This window comes from Taeniopygia guttata, chromosome 5 (assembly GCF_048771995.1).
Source record: "Taeniopygia guttata chromosome 5, bTaeGut7.mat, whole genome shotgun sequence".
NCBI classification, from domain to species: domain Eukaryota; kingdom Metazoa; phylum Chordata; class Aves; order Passeriformes; family Estrildidae; genus Taeniopygia; species Taeniopygia guttata.
In genome coordinates, this window is record NC_133030.1 from 56,515,538 (window position 1) to 56,539,055 (window position 23,518).

At 45.6% G+C, this 23,518-nt stretch overlaps 1 protein-coding gene across 10 annotated transcripts in view; it reads left to right on the forward strand.

Moving 5' to 3' along the window:
• The first annotated feature begins 590 nt into the window (after positions 1-590).
• Positions 591-23,518, forward strand: part of CEP170B (centrosomal protein 170B) — a 58,057-nt gene continuing 35,129 nt past the window's right edge. For 9 of the 10 annotated variants that reach the window (XM_030275103.4, XM_030275106.4, XM_072930478.1 and 6 more), the window contains exons 1-6: positions 591-729; positions 1,902-2,037; positions 13,759-13,848; positions 16,842-16,920; positions 19,503-19,561; positions 20,818-20,956. In XM_030275103.4, the coding sequence (XP_030130963.4) occupies positions 1,933-2,037; positions 13,759-13,848; positions 16,842-16,920; positions 19,503-19,561; positions 20,818-20,956 (472 nt within the window). In that variant the 5' untranslated portion in view covers positions 591-729; positions 1,902-1,932. Of the gene's footprint in view, positions 730-915; positions 1,046-1,901; positions 2,038-13,758; positions 13,849-16,841; positions 16,921-19,502; positions 19,562-20,817; positions 20,957-23,518 lie in introns of those variants that run through there. The other variant, XM_072930480.1, reaches the window with a different exon arrangement.

Genomic DNA, 23,518 nt, shown 5'->3' on the forward strand with positions numbered 1-23,518 from the left:
AGAGACTGGTGCTGAGGCTCGCTTGGGTGGCTGTGCTGGGACTCAGGCTGGAGAAGCAGCTGGTGCTAGGACTTGGTGGGAGAAGAGGCTGGTGTTGGACCTCCCTTGGGCTGGTGTGGGGTCTGGTCCCAGAGTCTCGCAGAGGCTGCACCTCCAGCCCCATGGCATCGAGCTTGCATGTTGGACCTTCCCAGGTGAAGGATGGCTGCCCTGGTCAGAGAGGTGCGGGAGCTCTGCCGGCATTCACTGAGCCTCTCTGAGAGCCTGAAATGAGGGATGCTGAACCAGGGCAGGGCACTACACTGCCACAGGCTTCCTGGAGAAGCTGTGGATGCCCCATCCCTGCAGGTGTTCAAGGCCAGGACGGATATGGCTTTCAGCAACCTGGTCTGGTGGCTGGCATCCCCGCCCGGGGTGGCAGGGTAGATGCCCTTTGAGGTAGATGCCCTTTAAGGCCCCTTCCAGCCCAGCCCACGGCGCGGCCGTGTCCCTGCAGCGCCGACACGCCCCAGAGCCAGGCGGGCCGCGGCCGCTCAGGGGCCCCGCGAGCCGGGCCGGGACCCGCCGCCTCCCCCGGCCGGGCCCGGCAGGGCTGGAGCCGCCTCCTGACGTCGGGAACCTGCGGCGCGGGGGCGGAGCGGGGCGGGCGCCGGGAGCGGCCCGCGGGGCAGGCAGAGCCGGCTGGCGGGGCGCGGTGCCCGGCTGCCAGCGCGCCGAGGGCCGCAGCAGGTAGGGCGGGCAGGCGGGGGCCAGGGGACCGGCACACAAAGGGCTGTGCCGGCGGCTCCCGGCTGCCCTTCCCGGGTGGGCGCTTTGTCGGGCCGCGGTGTGTGGGGCCGCTCGTGTGTCGTGCCACGGGCGCGGCGGCTCCCGGAGCGGCGGGGCCGTGAGGGCTGTGCCCGGCCCCCGCGGAGCTCGCTCGTCCCCACCTGCGCGACCCGCGGCCGCTGAGGCGGCGGTGGGGCCGGGGAGCGCGGCGCAGCCCGGGGAAAATGGAGATCTCCTTCCCCCGGTGCGCTTAGGAATGCAGCTGGGAGCCCGGGAGGTGGGTGAGGGGAAGGCGAGAGCCGGGAGTGTGCGGCTGAATCCTCCTTGCTGCAGCCAGGGAGAGGAAGGCGGGATGCCGTGGGGGAGGCCGCGGGAGCGGGCTGCCCGCAGCCGCGCTGTAGCAGCGACAAGGAGCAGGTGTGGCCGGGAGAGCGCCGGTGAGTCCGCACGCAGGTCACAGCTGCCGCCCCTCCGCCCGCCGAGCCCCGGAACCCCGGCGGGAATCGCAGCCTGCGCTTCCTCACCTGGCGTTTGGACCAGCCGTGCTGCGGGGGAGGAAGGAATGAGGGATTTGTGGGCTCCCAGTTTACACCAGTGTGGAAGTGGGATGAGCAATAGGGAGGTTCTCCCAGCACGGGTGTAAGCGCTCCTGGGAGTGCGCTGTGAAAGGTTAAGGGAGCCACGTTATGTCACCTTACTGATGTGCTGGTCCACGTCTCTGATGATGGGGGAGGCTTAAGCTGTGTAGCACTGTGGCAGTGGTGAGGAAATGTTCTGGAAAGGAGATATTTGTTATTTTCTCTTTTCTCCTCTCCACCATATTTCATAATGTCATTGATTGGATTCAGATGGATGCTTCAAATTTTTAAACAATCCTTTCTTCAGATCCTTAGTCTTACTTTGCCATGGGAATGTTTCTAGGGCTGCAGCGCTCCTACACATGGGCATTAGGTCCTGGCAGACACTTCACAACTGTTTGTTGTCACCAGAGATTTAAAATAGGAACACAAGTGCATGGGGCAGCGTTGGGTCCCATGGTAGAGGGAAATTTGGGAACAGCAGCTACACACTCTTATACTTGCACGGTTCATTAATAGCTAACTCTGTCTTGTGGGGGTATTTTTTGTGTTTAGGATGTATAAAGGTTAAGTGCCAAGTGCCAAAATGAGCGTGACTTCGTGGTTCTTGGTGAGCAGCACTGGCATTCGCCATCGGCTCCCTCGGGAGATGATATTTGTTGGAAGAGATGACTGTGAACTGATGCTCCAGGTAATACGGCGCTTTTTTTTGTAATTATTTCTTCTGAAGATGCAGTAGATGTGTATGTAATACTGGGGACCTGTAGAGATGTTTGATGCTTTGAAATGACACCTTTTAAAAGGAACTTCTTCTTTTTATCCTGAGTCTGTGTTTCCCCTGAAGACTTCATGTTTGTGACAGTGAGTGAGGTTTTCAGCTTGCCATGTCATCAGATGGATAGGATCCATAGTGATGGGAGATTAATCAAATAGATTAACTGTCTTGATGCTACTAGAAGCAGTAAACAAAGACATACCATTCTGTCCTGATCTGTGATTATGCTGCTGGCTTTTTTAGCTTGTAACATATGCGCTGTTTACATGTGATTTGAATGCAGGCAGGGTTTTTTGTTTACCTGCTTTTCCCCTTTAAGTTTGATTGAATTATTCATGCTGGTATTTCTCAGGTGTTTTTATCTTGGTAGAAAATGCTGATGTTTAGCAGAGGAAATCTGTTTTGGTAGGCTGAGTAGGCTGGTGACCTCTTCCCAAAGTAATTGTGTTACTTGAGCAAATTTTCAGCTTCGGTTAGTACTTTCCATACCAGCATGTGTCTCTGCTGGACCTAATCCAGCATGTCTGAAGTCTTGACTGTGGTCTGATGTTTGACAGCATAATGTAGTAGATGTCACTCCAGATGAATGGAGCTAGAATCTTGCAAAGAGCTTCTGACAGGAGCAGTTTAGCTCAGGAATTTGTAGAAGCTCAAAATTAAAATAGTGATTCTGCTAAACCCATCCATGAGTACTTAGGTGCACAAAAATTGTTCTCTTACACCTGCCCATCCCCCTTTTGCCCCTTTGTGAAGGTGGCAAACGTTCCTGTAGGTGGCAAAATTAGGAAGCTGCCTACACAATGGAGACTCCCTCCTCATAATTTCCACTGCTGACCTGATCATAGGCATGTCCTAAATGCTGTGCTGAGGATCTGCTGAGGAGGCTTTGTTTGTAGTTGCTGTAGTGATTTTGTATGATATCTTAGTAGGAGGTCTGTTCAGAGAGGTAGAAGTTCTTGTAGGAGGTGTGCTTGAAGGGCAAGGTGCTGCCTAGATGTAATAAAATGTCAGTGTCCACAAGAGGAGAGTTTGCAGTGTTTGTCCTGCTCTGCCTGCTGGCAGTGAGTGGCATGGCTGTGCTGCTGTAGAGTTAGTAGCTCCTATTCCACAGTGGATCGTTTGTTTGGGTTCTCCCATGAATCACACTATCTCTTATTTCATGTTTCTACATGTCTGGCTGGTGAGGCATGTAAAGGTGAGACATTAAAAATGTCCTGATACTTGCTGTACATCTGCATTTGGCTGCTCAGGAACCTGATTGGCATCTTCTCTCATGACTAGGAGGGAGACACACACAGTGTCCCTGGTTTCCAGAATTGGTCTGAGTTTTAGGCTGCCCGTCTTAATATCTTGTGAAGGAACTTGAGGGTTGTCAGCTTTCAGTAGTCTGACAGTCATGTCTTAAGCTGTGGTCTCTAAAATAATAAAGAACCCAAATAGCAATTATGCTTAAAATGCACAGCTTTTTTCTCTAGCTGCTTATGGGGTTAACTGGATGTTGTGGATTGTGAGCCACTCCATACCAGCCAGAGTATTTCATGCTTCTTTGCAAGTCTGAGCTGGCTTGTCAGTGTTGCTTGTGGAGTACCCAATCTTGTGAGGCTCTTGATTTGCCATGCACTTTTCTACAAGTAAATGAATTGAGATTCCTGGAGGAGCCAAGAATATATGTGAGGCAGTTGTATCTAAGGGCTCATAGGTTGTGGGTGGTATTAAAAGAGTTACTCATTATTTCACCAGAATGAAGGCTCTGGATTGTCTATAAAAGCCAGCATGGGGTGAGCTGCATGTGACCCTTTATAAACATACTGGTCTGCTATCTCCAGTAATAAAGCTTTTTCTAGGCTCACATGTAAGGTCTTGTTTTGAACAGCACAGCACATTCTTTTCCTAGCCATTTGCTTATGAAGATGTTTTCCAGAGCTACCTGGGGCTCCAAATGAGATGTTTGCAGTAAGACTGAGTGCAGAAGAGAAACTGTGAACAGGGAGTCTTCATATCCAAGCAGAATTGTATGTGAGCAGATGGAGGATGAGATCTAAAAATAGACTTTTTCCCTACTGTGACTGTCCATGTCACAGAATCCTTGTGCGGACTGGCACAATCATTTGTCTTGGGGGAGCTTAAGAAGCAGGGCAGTTATCAGAGCAGATGGACAGAGCTCTTGTGGCAGTTGTTTGCACCTTGTTGTATTTCTGGCGTACTGACCCTGAAACTGTATATTCACTGCATGGTTATTTTCCATATATATTTCAAGATACTGGCATTTAATCCTTTAAAGTGCACAGCTGGGAACAAACTGGCAGTGACTGAGTGACCTGGTCATTGTTTTTTCATGTCTAAGGCTGTTACTGCTTATTGATTTCATCGTGATATAGTTTGTGGTTCCCTGTTGAGACCAGGTGTAACATGGTGCTCAAACACACAACACAGAGATAATCCTTGTTCTGGAGACCTGCAGTTTTGCCTTTCTCATTTTACTGTTTTAGGACTGTCTTGTCTATTGATATTTTCTTGGAATGTGCTGTCTCAAAGTATCAGATCTCTAAAACAGCAAAAAAGGAAGGATTTGTCACCAAACAATTAAGTTTTAGCTTTGTCTGGTTTTCTTATTTCATAATACGAGTAATGGATTTGCTGTCTGATTAACAGAGGTGAAGAAACCCAGAGTCTTTAATCTTAAAATTGAGTAGGCCTGATAGTAGGGAAACATAATCTACCTTGATATCTTCTATACCTACTAAGAGGATTAGAAATATTTTAAATGTTTTTGCAGTCCTCTAAAGCTTCTAGTACAAGTAAATGCGAGATTTACTTTGGGTTTGAATAATGCATGGGTGAAAATGCCATGAAGTATAGCTGTAGCTTGGCATGCAGTGTTGCTACCAGAGCCAAGGGCTCAATTCTGCCTTTTTCTAAGAAAAGTGCTTGATTTCTTCAACAACCTTGCTGCTTCCTTCAGGTAACAGTGAACAAACTGCAGGAGTGTGGAAATCTGGACCTTCACTAACTTGCACTGGTGTGGGTTTTTAATGTGAAACTTGTGGGTGTTAGGAAGTAATGGTCTGAAAAAAAATCTACTCTTTTTTTTAATCAAAAATAAAAGAATTTTGGGACCATCCTGAAGAAAATAATTTTTCCCTCTCCCCAGCATCCTTATTTTGGGAAATGCAGCTGCCATTTTTATCAGCTTTGATCACTTGCTTAATGTGATGAGCATTCAGGGGACATTTTGCAAACTCAAAAAATTCACTTAACCATTAAAACACTCTCCTCTGCTCCTAAACAAAACTTTTTGTTTTTCATTTTTGCTAAATGTAAATATTTAACAGAATCGAAAGCAGTGTCATGATTTCCCTGTGTTTGTTTGAGAATGATGTTTACTGGAAAATTTGGGGAATAGAAATGTTTAATCAATGCTCCCCTGATTATTTCCTTCCCTTTAGAATGATGCTGTGGGCATGTGAGTTTGTACAGGAGTGTGAGTTACAGCAAGAGTAGGTGCAGGCAGCATGGTGCTTTCTGTTTTATGCCTTTATCCTGTATGCCTTTTGGGACAACCTGACATTTCCTGTCAGGAGACACTGTTTGCAATTGCTTATAACTCTGTTTGGGATGAGAGTTTATTTTCCAGGCATCTGTTTTATGCGGTGTGTTCTGGATGCAATCATTTACCTCTTGTCTTTGCTGTGAGCAACTCTGAGAAAAATGCTGTTTTCTTCAGGTCAATTATTTAAAAGTATATTTAGCCTGTTCTTTGAAGTCCTGGCATTGTAGTGGAGCTGGGTCAGTGAAGATTTTCAAGAGTGAATGACTAGGTTGGAGGTGGTGTTTTGTTTTTGGGTTTTTTTTTCCCTTAATCGATAATCTAAATGTGTTTGACCAAGTTCCAAACCTTTGAATAAAAGCTGGAGTTTGAATGTGGTCGGCAGGGACTTATTTGATAGTATTGCCTTAAGTAATTCCATCTGGGAGTGATGTTGGCAAGGAGATGGAGTGGAGTAGTGTCACAGGTTGGGCAAAGAGGAACTGGGTGCAGGTATTCACAAGACTGGAGTGTAGATGTAACAGCAGCTGTACTAGATTAGATCAGAGTACACCTAACCTGGCATCCTGACTCAGTGGTCAAAGCAGCTGTCGAGGAAAGGGCAAGAACAAGCCAAGAGTGTAATGATACTTCCAGAATGCTTGTTTAACCTCTTCACCTGTGTTTCAGGAAACCACAGGTCAGATCTTTGCGTGTAGTGCTTGCATTTCTACTCTGTAGAGCTTCACCAAATGATGAAGATTTGGCCAAGTGAGGAAGTACAGTGAGGATTCTGTTTGTGCAGAGTGAGAGGAGGAGCAGCAGGACTTGTAAAAGTGGAGAGGGTGGTGCACATAGGGCAGAAGATGCTCGGTGTGGGCAAAACGGGCATTACAGGATGTGGCTGCTGAGCAGCATTGCCCTTAGGCCCGAGATGGGTCAAGACTTGCTGTTTATTATTCTGGTGTCAGAAGGGAGCTGTGAAAGCTCCTAGCCAAGCATCTGTCACTGGTCCAGATGGGACCAGTGCTGCTTATGATGCCAATTAGTCAGTTCAAGTGGTAGGGCCTTGTGAGCTGGATATAGTTCATTCTTCTGGTGAATCACGCAAAGGTAACAATACTGCGTTTCCATCTTATTAGCCTGCTTTGTTAAAAAGACAGGGAATTATAAGCATTCTAGGAACTGAAGGAGTATTCTTATGGCTGCTAAGTCAAATATTTATAACTGCAGAGCAGTTACAACACACTAGTGTGAAGGCTGCTGAAGGCTGCCTGTGTAATCCTGCCTCTGCCCCTGTGTACATAGGCATGAAGATGCAATCTGTTATTGTGTAGTTCCCGGGTATTTTTCCCTGCAGGATCTGTTCTGTGTCTGGTATGCAGGGTGCACGGCGTGCTCCACAAATAATAGAGTGCAAAGATGAACTCTGCCTGTGTGTGACATCTGGTCAAATTAAGGTTTCATTGACCTGGTGTATCCTGCCTTCCCTGGGCCATACTTGATAATACTGTGTCTTTGCTGTGTAGTTTAGTAAGTGCATACATAAACAAGTGCGAATAGGTGTGGTGTGGGTTGTCTACAGCGTTATGCTGGGAAGAAGCAGATGGTGAGAACTTGGTAGATGATCTTTTTCCTGGTCCTTCTAGGTGCGTTCACTACAGTGCAGAAATTGCATCCCTCCATTGCTCACGTATTTCCAGCACTGGGAACTCCCAGAAGAAGCCATGAGGAATCTCATGGGTTTTGTGTCTGGACCTCCTTCCCCATGGCAGTGTAGGGTTGAAGTGGGAAGCTGTAGTCGGACAGGGAGATGCCCCACCTGTGCTGTTTCACTGCAATTATCCAGAGGGTGTGAACAAGCACCTGAGTTACTCCCTGGGTGTTGGGAATTGCCAAGAGTAATTCATTAGGTGCTACAAAGGAAGTAAGAGTCTTACAAAAGAGAATGGATCTAGCCTTGGGAAGGTGCTACTTTTTGACAGATAGTGTTTCCAGGTGCTGGGATAGCAGCTGTGGGAGGAAGGATGCACATCCTGTATTTCCAGGCCTAGAGTTGTTTTTTTGGCTCTTCCTTGTCCCATTGTGTTCTGTTAATGTGCACTTGATGGGAGGAGGTTACAATGCCTGATGGCATATGAGTGTAGGAGGCTGGAGGCATAGCAAGACTGGCAGACCTGGGAGGGGAGTTCATTGCTGGAGGCAGGGAAGGGAGAGAGGTGATGGTGGCACTGAAGGCAGATGGTTATTAGGGTTGAGAGGGCTTCATGCAGGTGCTGGAAGCCTGGATTGCCAAGGGAGGGTTTGTCCCACTCTGCAGTGGGCAGAGAAAAAAGGGAGATGTATCTTCCTTGTATGAGATCCTGATCCAGGCAGTAGCAGCTCAGCTGCACTATAAAAATTCAGGCTTGTGTCCCACCTAAAATGATGCTTTTCCATTCCTCCTGGGTGTCCATGTAAAGCAAAGGGAAAGCCAGTGCATCCTGGGCAGCATGCTCCCTGCCTCTGGTCAGGATCTGACCCTGGGTCACTTGAACCAGCTCACTTTGGGAATGGGGAACCAGCAAGCAAAACCCCATTTTACTCCAAAATAATGGGTTAAGTTTTTATGGGAACCGTGCCAGCCTCCAAATCCCTTTGCCAAGCTGTGGGGATTACAGTTTCATTTTCCTGGGGGATTTCTCTCTTTTGTTCAATGCATTATTTTTTTGCTTGAATATCAGGCCCTGGTTCAGCCACAGATCCTCAAAGTCCATGATTTTGGCTGCAGCAAAGCTGAAGGCAGGAGCCTCTGCAGCCTGGGAGCAGTAAGGCGAGTCCAGCCCAGGATGAGGTGGCTGCACTTGCTGAAAAGATTTGTCTGCTTAGGCAGAGTCATTGGAAGCTGGCAGCACCTGCCCCGGGAGCCATCAGGCTGCCACAGGGGTGACACACTTGCAACCAGCCTGGGGCAGGATGGAGCATCCACTGATATTCTGGAAAAGTATATATATTGTATATAAAGTATATATTGGAGGGGCCAATGCACACAACGCTGTGAAATGCTTTGTGGTGAAAGAGAAGGACCCAGTGTTCATGTCTGTCATTAAATGTTATCCAGCATATATTTACTTTTTTTCTTAATTTAGTTTTGTCTATCTCCATTCTAAAGTGGGACACCAGCAGAGGTTTATATTTCCTTACTGGGGCACTTGTGCAGAATACAGTACTGGCAGAAATGTAACCTGTTCACTATGGAAAGTATTTGAGCAACTGTTTTATTGCATGCTGCCACCAGAACACTGCAGTTATTTTCTGCCAGAAGTGCACAGCAGACTGCAGTGAGGAACAGGGAAACTGCTCATGTTTGTTTATTTTATCTCCAGTGCCACGATGCCTTGCGGCACTGGCAGGGCTGAGGTCCAAATCTCAACCCCAACTGGAAGGTTTTCACCCATGGTAATTCTCCTGAGAAAAAAAGTAGCATCTGTATCTGCACAGACAGCTGAGCTGCGTCTGCTCCCTGGCCCTGTGGGGAAATGCAGGCTGGCTGGCTGGATTTCTCCTCCTGCCTTCCTAAGCAGGTCTTTGTGCCTTGTGGATTTTGCTTAGCATCTCTGCAGCTTATGCTTTCATCCTGAGATCCCTTCTCTCTGCATCAGACCCTTCACCAAACACAAAGCTGTAGGGTATGTGCAGCACACGTAGCCAGTGTGATTTGTGCCTCTGTGGAGATTTCTGCAAGCTTTTGAAGCCGATTTTGCTGATTTGATGATGTGTGCAGTTTTGAGAATCACAAGTGAGCTGCCTGGTTGCATGGCTGATTGGAACCTGGTAATCCAAGGTGTTGGTACCACTGTGGGACTGGCAGACCCCCAGGTACTATCTGATTAACATGATTGTGGAAGAAGGAAGAGCTATATATAAAGTACCTCCATCCTCAGTTATGTACTGTGTGTGCATTTTGTCTGCTAGGTATTTAAAGCATGATGCATGGTAGATAGCATGACAGCAAAGCAGCACAACCTTCTATTAGGAAGTTATTTGAATGTCTGGAAACTCCAGCCCTGGATGAGGGCTGAGTGTAGTAACAAATCAGTGTCCATGTTTTCCCTGCAGAGAAGTGTAAATATTCTTAATCAGAAAAGCACACGTGTTTTCCTGAGAGTTGTTTTCATTTGATAACAGGTCCAGTGTTGGGACATGGTGAGAATGCTATGTGCTTCCTTCATTTCCAGCCTCTGGGAGTGTAGCCTTGTTTCTTGCCTGAAGATCACCACTGCCTAAGAGGACTCCTCCCTTCCTTCTTTTCCCCTTCTCAGCCTCCCCTCAGGGGTTCCAGCTCTGGTTTGGGTGTTTGGATCTCTTACCCATAGCTCGGGACTACTGCTCACCCCATCACAAGTGCTTTTCTGGTGAAACAGATTAACTGCAAGGATGCACTGGTTATTTTTGCATTTGACATCTGCATATGGGTAATTGAGGTTTCTTATTAACACTTTATTGAAAATTCTGTTGCTTGTTTTTGTTTTTTGGTTTTTTTTTTTTTTTAGTTTGGACCCCTGTGTCTACTCATGACGGATCAGTCTTGCCTTTGGTTGTAGAGGTCATGGCTGATTATTAAGCAAAACTCAGTATTTGCTGCACGTGTGTATTTAGGGTAGAAGTCCTCTTATGTTAGTTATTCAGTCAACTTAATTGCAGTTTTTCAATTTATAGATGCCTAAAATCTTTCCATTGAAGTTGCAGATGGCTGGGAGCTCTGCAGCCATGGATGTGTTGACTAAGGCTTCTTTAATCACTTTCTGTGATTCAGCAGGTCACTCCTTAGAAACCACTGACCTGCTGGGCTGAAGTGACTGTCCCTGGGCTCTCATGCTGTTACCAGCATGAAAACTGGTTTGTCTCCTCGTGGGAAGTGGGATTGAGGGAGCCTGCTCCTCTCTGAGACAAAAGCACCATCAGCTGCTGGCACTGCACACAAGAGCAGTTTATGTTAAATGTGAATGATGTTGAAATAAACCACACCTCAGTTCTCAAGTAAGAGTGACCTTTGGCAAGTCTGCATCAAAATAAATAAGGTGTGATTTTAGTTTCTTTGAGTTTCCTTGGAGACAGGGCCTTAGGAACTCCTGCTGCCAGTTCCTGTGATGTTTGCTGGCTTAACATAAACAAAACTAAGAAAATTCCTCTCTTCTCTGCAAAAGCATGAAATTTCACAGAAGTGCAATCTGCGTAACAGTTTGCCTTGTTCTTGATGTGCTCTTAAAGAGATGCTGAGAGGTTGGAGGAAGACTGTGAATCAGATTTTGCTTCTTGTTTTGACTCCTTTTGTGGTGGGCTTTCTTGAACACAGCTGAAACTTCCTTGGAAAACAGAGTGGCATAAATTGGTTCATTTGGTGACCTCTTTCTGCATTTATGGAGGGCAATATCATGTTGCTAGAAAATATGTCTGCTCCCCTGAGATGACCCTCATCTGTTGGGGACCCCTGAGTGGCTGAAGTCAGCTGTTGTAGAACACAGCAGAACAAGGGCTGTGCTCAGTTACATCAGGGTCAGATGCAGGGCAAGTTGAATTTTTTGGAGACAGCTGGTTCCCAGAAATAAACTTATTTTTAAGTGACCTGTGATACATTTAAAATCAGATACCAGATATGCCCCGGCTTTTGTCTGGGTTAACTTTTTGGGCTGGAAACCTTTCTGCCTTTGGAAGGGGGCTAAATGGTTTGTTCTACCTTTAGAATCTGTTAATGTTTAAATGAGCCTTCATGATGTGCCGTAAAAAGCTAAAGCAAACACTGCTGCACCAGTTAATCAGCATTCCCTTGTATCTCATTGGGAACAGTGACACCCACAATTTTGAGTAGCAGAGGGATCACAGGGAAGACAGACCACATCTCTGCTGTGCAGGCACGGTCCCCTGTGCGTGGTTGTCTTTGACTCCATTGGCATGAAGCATAGCACGTAAATGCCCATGAGCAGGGAGAGGGGATGGTCATCCCCCTCTGCTTTGTAGCTGAGGTGTGGTGAGCCCTCCAGGAGCCCTGTCCAGAGCAGTGCTCAAACATCCAGACTGTTGTGGGGACACACTTTGGGCTCACATCCCTCCTGAGGGTGTGAGGGACCAAGTGACAGATCAGGAACAACCCCAGCTTGTGTAGCATCAGCTGCTGTGGTACCTGAGGCTGTGCCTGGAGATACTGCTGTCCTCAGGGCCATGTGCTGAGGTGCAGGGGGCCTGGGCAGTGTCCCTCAGCTGTGCTTTCCTGGACCATCCTTACCTCACACTGCACACACCTGCCACAGCCACTTTGGGTCTTTGAAAAATGGACTGGGGAGATGCATCTGATGTAGATAATATGAGAGAGAAGCAGTAGCTTCACTGCAAATGCTTGAGGTCAGGGGTCAGACACAAGTGTGGGGATGGCATGGGGATGAGGGTTTTGTGTGTGCCTCTCCCGGGAGGGCTTTGCTCTGTGCTGCTTCTCATGTTCAGTGCTCAGCATAGCAGGAGGCACAGGTGGGCTGTCCCAAATCACACTCTCTCTGCCTGTCCCACCTCTCTTTGTGTCTTTGGGGGGGTGATTGCTGTCTGAGCAGCATCAGTTGGGCAGCAAAGCATGAAGTGCCTCCTTGGAAGTCCAGCAGCATGTGGATAATTGTATTAGAGAGGGAGCTGGAGGCTTGGGGTCACTTGCCCCTGTCCTCGCTGCCTCTGCTTGGAGTGACATGTCATGAATAGTGTGAGGGACGCTGCAAGGTGGAAGGGTAATGTTATCACCAGGTATGTGCTTGCTTCATATTGGTTCTTCAGGGTTATTCTGGAGGATGTGTCTCCTGGGCTGATGGATGCTCTGCAGGGGAAGGAGATGCCATTTCGCAGGTGTTGTGGTACTTCTCATGTGCTTGACATTGGCAGGTCCAGAAGAAATTCCTGTAAATAGTAGCAGTTTGTGTGAAAAAAGCCGCTTTTGTTTTCACCAAGGAATTGCCTGAAACAATCTTTGCCTCTGCATGCTTGCAAGAAGCCAGATAATGGCTTGCTGAGAGCAGTGCTGTGGAAACCAGTGCGTCTATACTTGGCATAAAGAAAGGACTTCCAGCAAGAATTTGTTGGTTGGTGCCCAGGAAGATGAGGATTAGCTGACTTGGAGCCTGGCTGGTCTCCCTGCTCTGGTAGCATGGCCTCCCCTCCCCTGGCCTGAGGTACCAGGGAGATCTCAGTGCTCTGTGTACATGCTGATGGAGTGACTGCTTCCAGTGTCTGCCTAAGGTCAGCTGCAGCAAGGATTCAAGTTATGAGAGGCAGCAGGTCTAAAAACAGGCAGTCTGGTGTCTTTATAGCTGTAACACAGCATATTTCAAAATTATTCATAGATTTTGTTCTAGCACTTCTTCACAAGTCTGACGTGATGCCTGCTCAAGTGTCACACTCTGTTTTGAAGATAAGGTGCATTACTTGTGCATTGTGACAAAGCCAGTGGCACCAGATCACTGTCAAGTTCAATGTACTCTAACTCAGTTTACAATTTAAATATTCCTGGAGTTGCTTTCTTTCTCATTCTAGGTTTACTAACTTCTCTCTAACTTGGTACACATCCTAAAATTTAAATCAATTCCAGGATATAATCCCGGGAACAGTATAATTTTTTGGGAACAAGTTTTGTTTGTAAATCAAGAAAATTATTTTTTTTCTCTTTGAAAAATAGGAAGAAATGATCCCAAGTAGAAGCATCCCTAGTGTTGAGGCCATTGGCCTCAGCAGTTAAAAAATGGAGATCTTCTAGATCATGCTGGCTCAGATCCTGGCCCTCAGGCTCTCAGTTTCATTGATTTTGTTCAGTGTATATTGATATAATTTATTGAAATTGTGGCATAGTCTTGACAGCCTTCAGCAATTTTAAAAAACTTTTTATTTTCCCTTCTCCATGAAAATAGCCTATTGTCTTCAAACTCTGCAAACAACCATGGAAGCATTTACTGCTTATCCTTCCATTATTTATAGTAGTAAATAGTATTTAATCCTTCCTGCTTTCCCCCTCTGTCCACATGAAGCCAGTTTAATGTCTGAGTGTTGGCAGTGTGTGTTATGCCTGACCGCTCTGACGCTCGCTGTGCTTCCCTTGCCAGTCCCGCAGTGTGGATAAGCAGCACGCTGTGATCAACTACGACAAGGAGAAGGATGAGCACTGGGTGAAGGATCTCGGGAGCTTAAACGGAGTAAGTACCAAACCTCCCAGCTGGCAGGGGTGGCCTGGTGCTGTGCTGAGTCTGCAAGCACTCATGTGCTCATTGAATCCTGCTCTCAGACCATTTTGGGTCACTGCAGCTGTTGGCATGAGTTAAGCCAGACATGCATAATTATTTGCAAGGCCTGAGGTGGAGGTCATATAGCATCTCATCTTGGGAGGGGAAAGCTTTGGTGAATATTGTATTGCTTTTTCCCTCTCTGCTGGTGTCCTTGCAGAATGCTTCAGGGCTCACAAAATTATGAAGCCTCTTCCAAAAGGGGAGGAAATTCAGTTTCATGTTGGGGATCTTAACTTAAAACTGGTGGAGATTCTGGAGCAGCTGTTCAGCATGAGCAGGGTTACCTTTTGGTAGTTCAGTTGTCAGTGCATGGAGTGATTTATAGGGGGATTTAAAACCACCTCTTAAAACCACCTCTTTTTTTTATATAATAAAAATTGCTCTTTTGCCTGCCGTGAGCCTGGTTTGCGTGAAGGCCGAGGAATACTGTGAGCACAGAGGAAGGAACTGAGCCTGACTGAATCTTAAGCCTTGCTCTGGCTCGACTTATGCAGTGGTGTTAGACACCTGAATTCCATGATATTTAAATACACCATTGTTGTTTAAAATGTCCAGATGTCATAGCATGCCTCTGTTTTGGTAGTTTCTTCATACAAGTGGAGCTATTCCTCTGCTGGAGCAGGCCTAAGCTAGATTCAAGTAATTGTTTTCCCAGTGGGGGTTCTACTGCAGCCATTGTTTCATTGTTTTGGATTTAGAAGCCCTCCACCATCACAGCCGCAAAACCACAAGATGAGCCCAGAAACTTGTATAAAAACAGTGGCTAAAGCAGCCCTCAACCATTCTGCCTCTTCTGGCATCTGAACACAGCAAGAATGAGTGCTAATCCTTCTCAGCCTAATAGCTGAAGGCACGGAGCCCTGCTGAAATGGGAATATTTCCAGTAACTGGTCTGGACTCTAGCTGGATTCCTGGTTCAAAAGCTATGGTATTTACCTCATGGTGGCAAAATAGCAACTGAAGATTCTGTTTGCAAGGGAGGGAAGACTTGTACCATTAATTATTTCCTATCTTCACATGCTAAGGCATAAAAATTTACAACATTTTAATAGTAGACTTATGCTTAGAGAGGCAGTGGAGTAAAAGGGAGTTGCAGCAGTGCCTGTCCTCTGCAGCTGATCAAACATTTCTGTTGAAAAAGACTCTTGTGGCCAAACCAAATTTTGCGTGCAAGAAACATATCTTTATTTGAAAATTGTCACAAAAACTTGTTTTCCCCCCTGAAACTAAAGAAATCACTTTTTAGCACCTTGATTTTAAATCCATTTTCAGAATTTCCTTTTATTTTGTATTTGAGTAGTCAGCAATGCATTATATGGCTTTGCTGGATAATCTGGTTCATATTAATTGTCAAAGTGTTTTATATTGTTTTTATTATAATGCTCAGGTAATTCTGCTGTCTCTATTCAGAGGTTTTTGTTTTTAAGGGTAGCATTTCTATCCAGATTAAGAATTTTACTAAAGTTACTTTATCTCAGGTAAACATGGACAAATAAGTAACTATCAAAATGGGTTCTTGCAGACTTTTTTGAATTAAATTCAGCAAACAATTATTCCTGTTCCAGGTGTGATTGTTGTGGGTTTTTTAAATATTAAAAACGTTAATGCAAATTGGAATTCTGTGCCTTTTAACTAGCTTCACTGTTTTTATTCTGAAATTACAGGCCTATTTTCCAGTTCTGTAAATTGCCAGGAAACTGGGGGCTGTTGTCTGCTGAGGTTCTAGTTTCCTGCTCTACCATTTATTTTTCCTCTGTGGTTAATGCTAGGTCTTATCATGCATGTTTGGCTTGGCTGAGGTGAGAAGACAGAAGGAAAAGACTCTGTTGCAGTCACGAAAACATGTACATTCATTTTCTAGTGTAATTTTGTTTCCTTAGCTGCATTTGCATTAATGGCACAAAGCCCCAGCAGCAGGTTCCTGGTCCGAGAGGCTGGGTGAATCCCACCATGCCAAGTAGGGTAACTGCTGGTGTCTGACTGCCTCAAATCCAGCTGTGGGAATGGTGAATCCCCATCAGCACTCTAGGGCTTCTTCAGCCTCTTCTTATTTTTTGTTTGGCCCAGATCACTGCAAAAATACATGGGTTTATTTGTGAAAAATGTACATGCACGCTTGGTTTGATCCTCGGTTGGTCTGGGAGAATTGTTTCATAGTGGTTCTCCTCAGGAAACAGAGACATCAAATACATTTATTCACAGCTGTGAAATACATGTCTTGCACCTTTAGAAGGATGTTAGTTTCTTTCAGCCTCAATTAACTGCCTGGAGCATGGGAAAAAGGGGTGTGTGAATTTTTAGCATGATGGATTTGGTTATCTCGGACAGTGTGGCCGCAGGTGTCTTGGTGATGCTGCTTCAATTTTATTTTTTTTTTCCCATTTCCCTGTGCATTTTCATTTCCCCTTCCCCTGTGATAGGCTTTGCTTGTTAAATTATCAGGCCTTGGGGCTGACATCAGTCTTGTTTGCCATCCAGCAGAAAGCTGATTCCTAGCTCAGTAATTAAGGGCATGAGTTGCAACCGTTTGCTGGTTGAGACGGGTGTAGGAGAACCAGGAGCATTTGAAGTTCCTAACTTCAGGCACCTCATTTACCTGCTCAAGTCGGGGACTAAAATTGCATTTGCAGTTGGTGCAAAGGAAATCTCCCTAAAGGTCCCTTCACAGCACCTTGCTTTGAAGCATAATTGGGGTGCTCTGACTTGCCCATGGGAGGTACCTTGCTGGTGTTGGTTTTTCCAGGGAAATTAGCTCCTAGCTCCTGACTTGGTGCCGGCATGCTCCGAATACGTGCAGTGCCATCAGCAGATGGACATGGGTGCCCTCCAGGAGCACCATCCATCTGAGATCCATCATCCTGATATCCTTGGTCAAAACCCATTCCTGTGCTTCTCTCCTGCAGACATTTGTGAATGATGTGAGGATTCCTGACCAGAAGTACATCACCCTGAAACTGAACGATGTCATTCGCTTCGGCTATGATATCCTTTCTGAAGAGGACTGGGACTCGGGCTTTCTTTGGGTTTAGTGCTGTTGGCTGCATGAAGAGGTACCAGGGCTAATTGTGTCTAATGAGTAAGTTGTTTGTTTTGCCTCTTGGAGCCTTTGGATGGCTCATGAGCTTGTGTTTCTCCACTATGAACCTGATTCAGAGCACATTAATCATGATGCCTGCACTGGACTTTGGATCAGGCCCTACGCTGGCAGTACTGACTATGGAAGTGCCTCTGCAGTCTCCTCCTAAGGAAGGGTTGCATTTTTTTATTTTTATTTGGGTGGCAGCTGTAGCTGCTACCAGCTGGGAGCAAACATAGTTCATATATTTTTGTATGAACTAACATCTTCCTAATTTTTTTAATTCAATTTGCCTTGTTTTATTAGTAATTTCACCCAGATGCTTTCTTTCAAACAATTTTCAGGCCTTCAGCCTTCAACAATTAGCTGTAGAGTTTGTGGCCAGACCCTTGACTCTGTACTGATTAAAGTTTGCCCATGCAAATTGGTTCTGCCACAAAATGCAAGAGTAAATCTCACTTTAGCAACAGCACAGTTCACCTCTAGCAAGGGAAGCTAGGTTTAGGTTACTGCTTTATTTACAGACCACAAATCCTGCCAGTGTCTGCTAAAACACCTTTGCTTTCATCCCTATCCTTTTTTATCCTGATGTGACAGTATGGCTGGCTATAAACATAGATGTTAACATGCCTTTCTGAGCCTGAAGAGCAATAGTGATAACTAGAGGCTCCTATTGCTGTCTTTTCATGTAATCTAATCCTTTTTTCACTTTTTTTCAGTTGCTTCTATCTGCCAAACTTTGCCCACTCAAGCTGAATTTAGAACTAGCAAGTGTCTTCTCCAGGGCTTTTTGGTTTTTTTTTTCTTTTCTGGGGAGATGTCAATTAAAACAGTCCAGACATTTCTGAGTATAGAGGCAGAGACTAAGTTTTACCATTTGGTGGGGGAAAATGTTTGGCTGGAAAACTCTTGTGCATCCTTGACCCCAAGGCCACATTCTTCCGCCTTTTGCTGTCCTCATGATAATCCATTTGTGCTTGGCCATGCTTTAGCCCTTGAAATACTCCAGACCTTTAGCCTTACTGGCTAAAGGGATCTGGTGCTTCAGCTCTCAGCAATGACTGTTGCAACCAGGATTTCTTAAACTTATGTGTGTGCTGTCGTGGATGTGCAGGAAAAGAGGGTTTTCTGGGCCGTGGATCATAATTTGGGTTTTGGTCACTGTCATCTGGGATCTTGTCATTAAAGATGGTGTCTTGCTGCACATGTGATGAAATCTGTTACAGGCAATCTCAATTGAAGCTTTTCTTGACTTTGCAAATGTTTTTTTTATATAGCTGTTTGTGTATGTTCTGGTCTCTTGGTGTGTGAAGAAATGCACACAAGACTTGCTGTGAACTCCAGTCCTGGGAAGGCAAAAATCAGTGCCTGGAGCATGGGTGGGTTTTAATGGCTGCAATACCAGTTTAAACTTTTTACAGAGAGGAGTTCTCAGCAATGATCAGCTGAGTTGAAGTATTTAGTCCTGCAGCCCTTTCATGGATATTCAAGTGAAATTAATTGTGAATTCTACAACAAAATTGAGTTGTAGAATTTATTGCCCTCAACAGGGAAATTTTAAAGGATGTAGGTTTTAGAGTAGTATTTGTAAGATCTACTGTACCTATGGCAGCTGTAAGGTCTTTCTCTGCTTTGCTGCTTTGGTGCCAGTGTTTAGCAGAGCTTTCTGTGCACACTGCAGTTCAGCTTGGTGTGGATGGCAGCATCTCCTGAGGTGTTGGAGAAACTTGTCCTGTTGCACGAGAGCATTTCTCTTTTCCATTTACAGTTTCACTTACAGGCTGTGCAGTTTCCTTGCTAGGCCAGTATCACTTGGTTTATTTTTAGTCTAACATTTTCCATCTTTCCTTTTTCCTCCTCTTTGCTTTCTGCTGTGCTGATTGGGTTGTTCATGATGACATTCCAGATGCCAGCTTTTTTTTTTTTTTTAATACAGCATTGCTGAGGATTATTGCCTGGGCTCAACCACGTGAATGCCTCCCTTCCTAAGAGGTTACAGCAGCTCATGACCTGATTTACTTTTCATCTAGAAAACTGCAGTGACTGAAAGGCCTTGCAAGAGAGCACCACAGTCCCAAGCATTTGAGCAAGGAGCTGAACTCTGCTGCTCCCTTATCCCGCATTTGAGACTGGCCCATCTTGGCCAGGATACAGACTGGTCTGCCTGAAGCTGCCAGCCAGGTGGAGAGGATCAGGGTGTGAGCTGAGCTGGGGCTCTGGTTGCTCCCCCAGGTCCTGCACAGAGTTGCTGGTGCTCCTGCAGGCTTCTGCTCAGGTCCCCTTGTCTGCTGCCCCTCAGCTGTTGTGGGTCTGGCCAGCAAATGTGATTGTGCACAGAAAACCATGCTGGGCTGCAGCACAGGCAACTTTTACTACCCTGTGTATTTTAAAACTTTCTGGGTTTATCATCCTATTTTATTTCTGTGACTAAATGCTAGATTTCTTTGTCCGTTCAATTCCTTTGTATTTTCCTTAATGAATTCTGTACATTCCAATATGTATGTCCTGGAGCAAATTCAACACAAAGTCCCAGAAGAAGCACTAAAGGTAAGAGTGGCTGGGTGCAGTGCATTAAAAAAACCCCCAAACTTTAAGTACTCTACTGATGGTCAAGCAGAGTGAAATATTAAAATACTCTCGATGGCAGTGAAATGTTTCAAAATGTGAGGCTCTCCTTGGATTTGGACTTAATAAACCCCTCCTTTGAGGAGGGATACATTTCCCAGTTATCTCCTGTCTCTGTGCTATCATGTAGATCAAGTTCTTTATGTTTCATTACTGCCAAGAAAAAAGTTACTTAAAACTGTAAGATGTTAAAGAACAACCAGCACATGAACTTGTAGGTGAAGCACAGCAGAACTTTTTTCTTCCCAGAAGTGCAGCACAGATGTCTTTTTCTGAGCATGGTGACTTATGCCAGCTCCACCACACCTCCTCAATAAGTCTGAAGTTTGCTTAATTTATTCATGTGTACCATCTCATTTTTTGCCTTCAAGCTCCCAATTTTTATTTAGTGAGCAGTCAGTCCTCTTAGGAGTGAGGTGTTTTTTAAACATTGTTCAGTAGCAGGTAAGAAATATTCAAGCATCCCCTTATCTAAGGCAGAAAAGCAAACCCCTGTGGGCAGGAAAGCTGTAATGTTCAGCTGTGGGACTGGGCTATCAGTGCCATGCATCAGCTCTTGGCTAGCAGATACTGCCTTCCTAGCCCTGTTCCATGTTTAGGACTTGGCAAGAATAGGAAATTTAACAGCTAGAATTGGGCAAATGATTCATTGAACATACTCAGGGATAATCTGGATGGGTTCAGCCTTTTATTAATTTACTTGTAATAAACCAGCTTCTAAATAGCTAATTTACTGTGTTAATATGGAACCTGTTTTAAGGTAGAATCACTTTCCTAGCTGGGGAGAGGGTTTGGAAAAAATAATGAAAATAGATTCCAATTGTCTTTGCTGAAAAACCGAGACAATGCAGATGAGCACTCTGAAATAATTTATAATGTTCCTTTAACAACAAAGGGGATTTCAGGATTTGAATCCTGAGTGGAGAATGGCCTGAGCTCTGATTCTTCTCAGTCTATTTTTTAAAGGATTTTCTAATTAGTTGTTTTGCAGAGCTAAGTCACAGTGACCTTCTTGTGTTCTACAGTTGTCACTTAATGGCTTCCAAGTGGGGTACTTCTCCTGTTCTGTACCTTCTGCTTAGGTGTGCATGCTTTTTGTTGAAGGCCCCAGCTGCAGTGGAGTTTTGGGTGATCTGTTTTTGGGGAAGAGGATTTCACTGCTGTTTGTGTCTCTGCAGCATGAGAAGTACACCAGCCAACTCCAGATGAATTACAAAGGCACGGCCATGAAGAGGGCGGAGCAGCCCATGGAGCACGGTGTCTACACAGAGTCCCCACAAGCAAAGCTGGAGAAAGGAGAGAGGAAAGCAATTACAGGTACCTGCTTGGGAACCAGTTAATCTGCATTCTGAGCAAAGTGCAGCTTGAGCCCTGTGCTGGGTTATGATTCTGACAGTAGAGTCTTGTGGGTTGCATTTGGGAGCAGTTCTGGAAGGATCATCTTTCTAAACTCCTGGAATATTCCAGACTCTGGGATTTTGGATATTCAGCCTCAAAAAAAAACCAAAAAAAAAAACCAGCTGGTATGATGGCTCCTACTTGGCTTGTCGCTGTGTGTGTTCTGGAAAACCTGTGGGCAGAGCAGGTTTGGTAAGTTCTCTGGCACCTGTCTGGTCTATTTTTAATTTCCTAATCGTGAGCTGGTGTTTGAACAGAGAGGGTGAGTCAGAGTAGAAAATGTATAGCTGCTGTGGCATGGTGCTGGCAGGCAAAGAAGCAGCAAGCCATTTCTTTCACAAAGCCCTGGATGGTTTTAAATGGCTGTATTTCCTAACTTGCCAATATGTGGAATTGAAACTGAGTGCCAAACTGGGAGATGTTTGCTTCAGGTTCACTGTTCCCTGGCTTCAAACCTTTTCTATTTGAGAAATTCCTTCTCTTCTCCATTTTGCTAACTGCTGCCTGCCTTGAAAGATCCTTTGTTGAACTTGGTTTCTCTGTGTTCCCCATTACAGTTTGCCAGGACCTCCCCAACAGTCTTGTCTCACCCATTTCACCCAAACTCCTGCCTCCTGTGTGTTCTGTCCTGACAGGTCTCTCTCCCCAGTTGTGCTCAGGTATCAGTTCATGGCTTTCTGGAGCTTGCTGGTGCATGGGAGGAACAAATAAGGTTTTAAAGCATACTGGTGACATGACTGCCAGTGGTGGTCTTGTGGCTTCAGGACGGCAGAGCAATTGGAAAGCTTTAGGGTTTAGCAGGGGAAGTTGTCCACTCTCTGTTGGAGGAAGACTCAGGGAGGAGGGGGGTGGGCAAGTAAAAGAGTGAGGTAAACATCTTGGGTGAGTTTGCCTAGAGACAGGTGAGGCAGCTTTCTAGAAAAGTGTACAACTTTGGGCAAACCTGTTAAGGCTTCATGATAACTAATTGGAGTGGGTTGATTGACCATAATCTCCCATGTATTGTCGTTATGAAAATCCCCCTAAGTTGACACAGTGAACTAACACAGTGTAATGTTCCTCCCTGGTATCCTTGCTGTCTCCAGCTGTGTGGGGAAGCACGTGCACCTACGTGCCCGACTCCCATTTTGGGTACCAGAAAACCTTTCTTTGTGCTGCTTTGGATGTGTCTGTGTGGCTGTGTTGAGCCTGAGTGTGAATGTAAAGGGATGGAATTGTGGATGATTAGGTGTGGCACTGGGGAGGGTGAGAAGAGGTGAACCCCACTGCAGGAACAGCTCTCCTTTGCCGTTCAAGGGGCAGGACGTTCTTGGAAAGCTTTGCCAGTAACTGGAACCACTTTGTGTTTGCTGCTGCCTGGTTCCATGAACACGGAGTTTTTTATTCTTGCCACCTTCCAAAATACACTCTCATTGATTTTAACCTACATAGCATAAGCAGTGGATATTTGGAACACCTTCAAAGCCAGGACGTTGAGTGACTCTTCAGCAAGGTGACCCGTTTCTCTGGCCTGTGATTCGCAGACCTGCATTTACTGACATGTTACTGTCATCTTCAGTGGGCACAGACCAGAGGTCTGAGGCAAAACAGGCTTTGTCTTCTTACTGGGGACCAGCATTGAAGTATGTCACATGCAGTGGGACTGATGAGCAGAGCTAAAAAAATCTGTAAAGTGCTGCTAACCCCACTGAACTATAGAGGAAATCAGGACTTTTTGTTTGAAGTATTTTGCTGAATTGGACTGAAGCCTGTGGAAACAAGAGCCTGAGCATTAAATCAGTTCCTGTCTCTCCCAGGGACTGATTTAGCATCTCTATCTCGTGAGCAGAATGATCAGTGCATCCTTTCTCATCTGCGAGGTGACTAATTCACCTTGTCCTTGGCTGCGCACAGACACTGTTTCTCCTCAGCTGCTGCGGGGTGTGGCAGCAATTTGAAATGATTAGTGAAAAGAAGAGTGCAGTGTTCTTAAGGGGAGTGGGCTTGCTTAGTGGCAGCAGAAAGAGGCTTTAGGGAAAGAGCTGTTTTGCTAAGCCTGTAGGTATTTAGGAATTTGCATTGACTAATTAAAGCAAGGTCTGGGCTGACAAAAGCCTTTAGAAGGATCGGTTCCCAGGGCCCGGGTGGAAAAGAGGGAGAGGGAATGCAAGCTTTCAGGGAAGAGGTTTAACAAAACAATGTGAACAATTAGAGCTGCTTAGAAATGGGAGGAGGTGAGGGGCTGAGGATAAAGAGATCCAGAGGAGTGAATAGGAAACAGTCAGTTTAGTCTTTATGCTGTTGAATTTGCAGCTTTTGGGTGTATGTTGCCTGTAAGCAGAAAATCATCAGTCTGTGAAGTGTTTGAAGCAAGGAGCTTCGTTAATCCTATAGCTTGGAGATGGATATGAATAAGTGTCCACCGTTCAGCTAGTTAATGCTAAAAATAGCTATTAGCACTCATGTCTAAAGCCTTAAGTTATTAGGAAGCCAGGTAGAGCC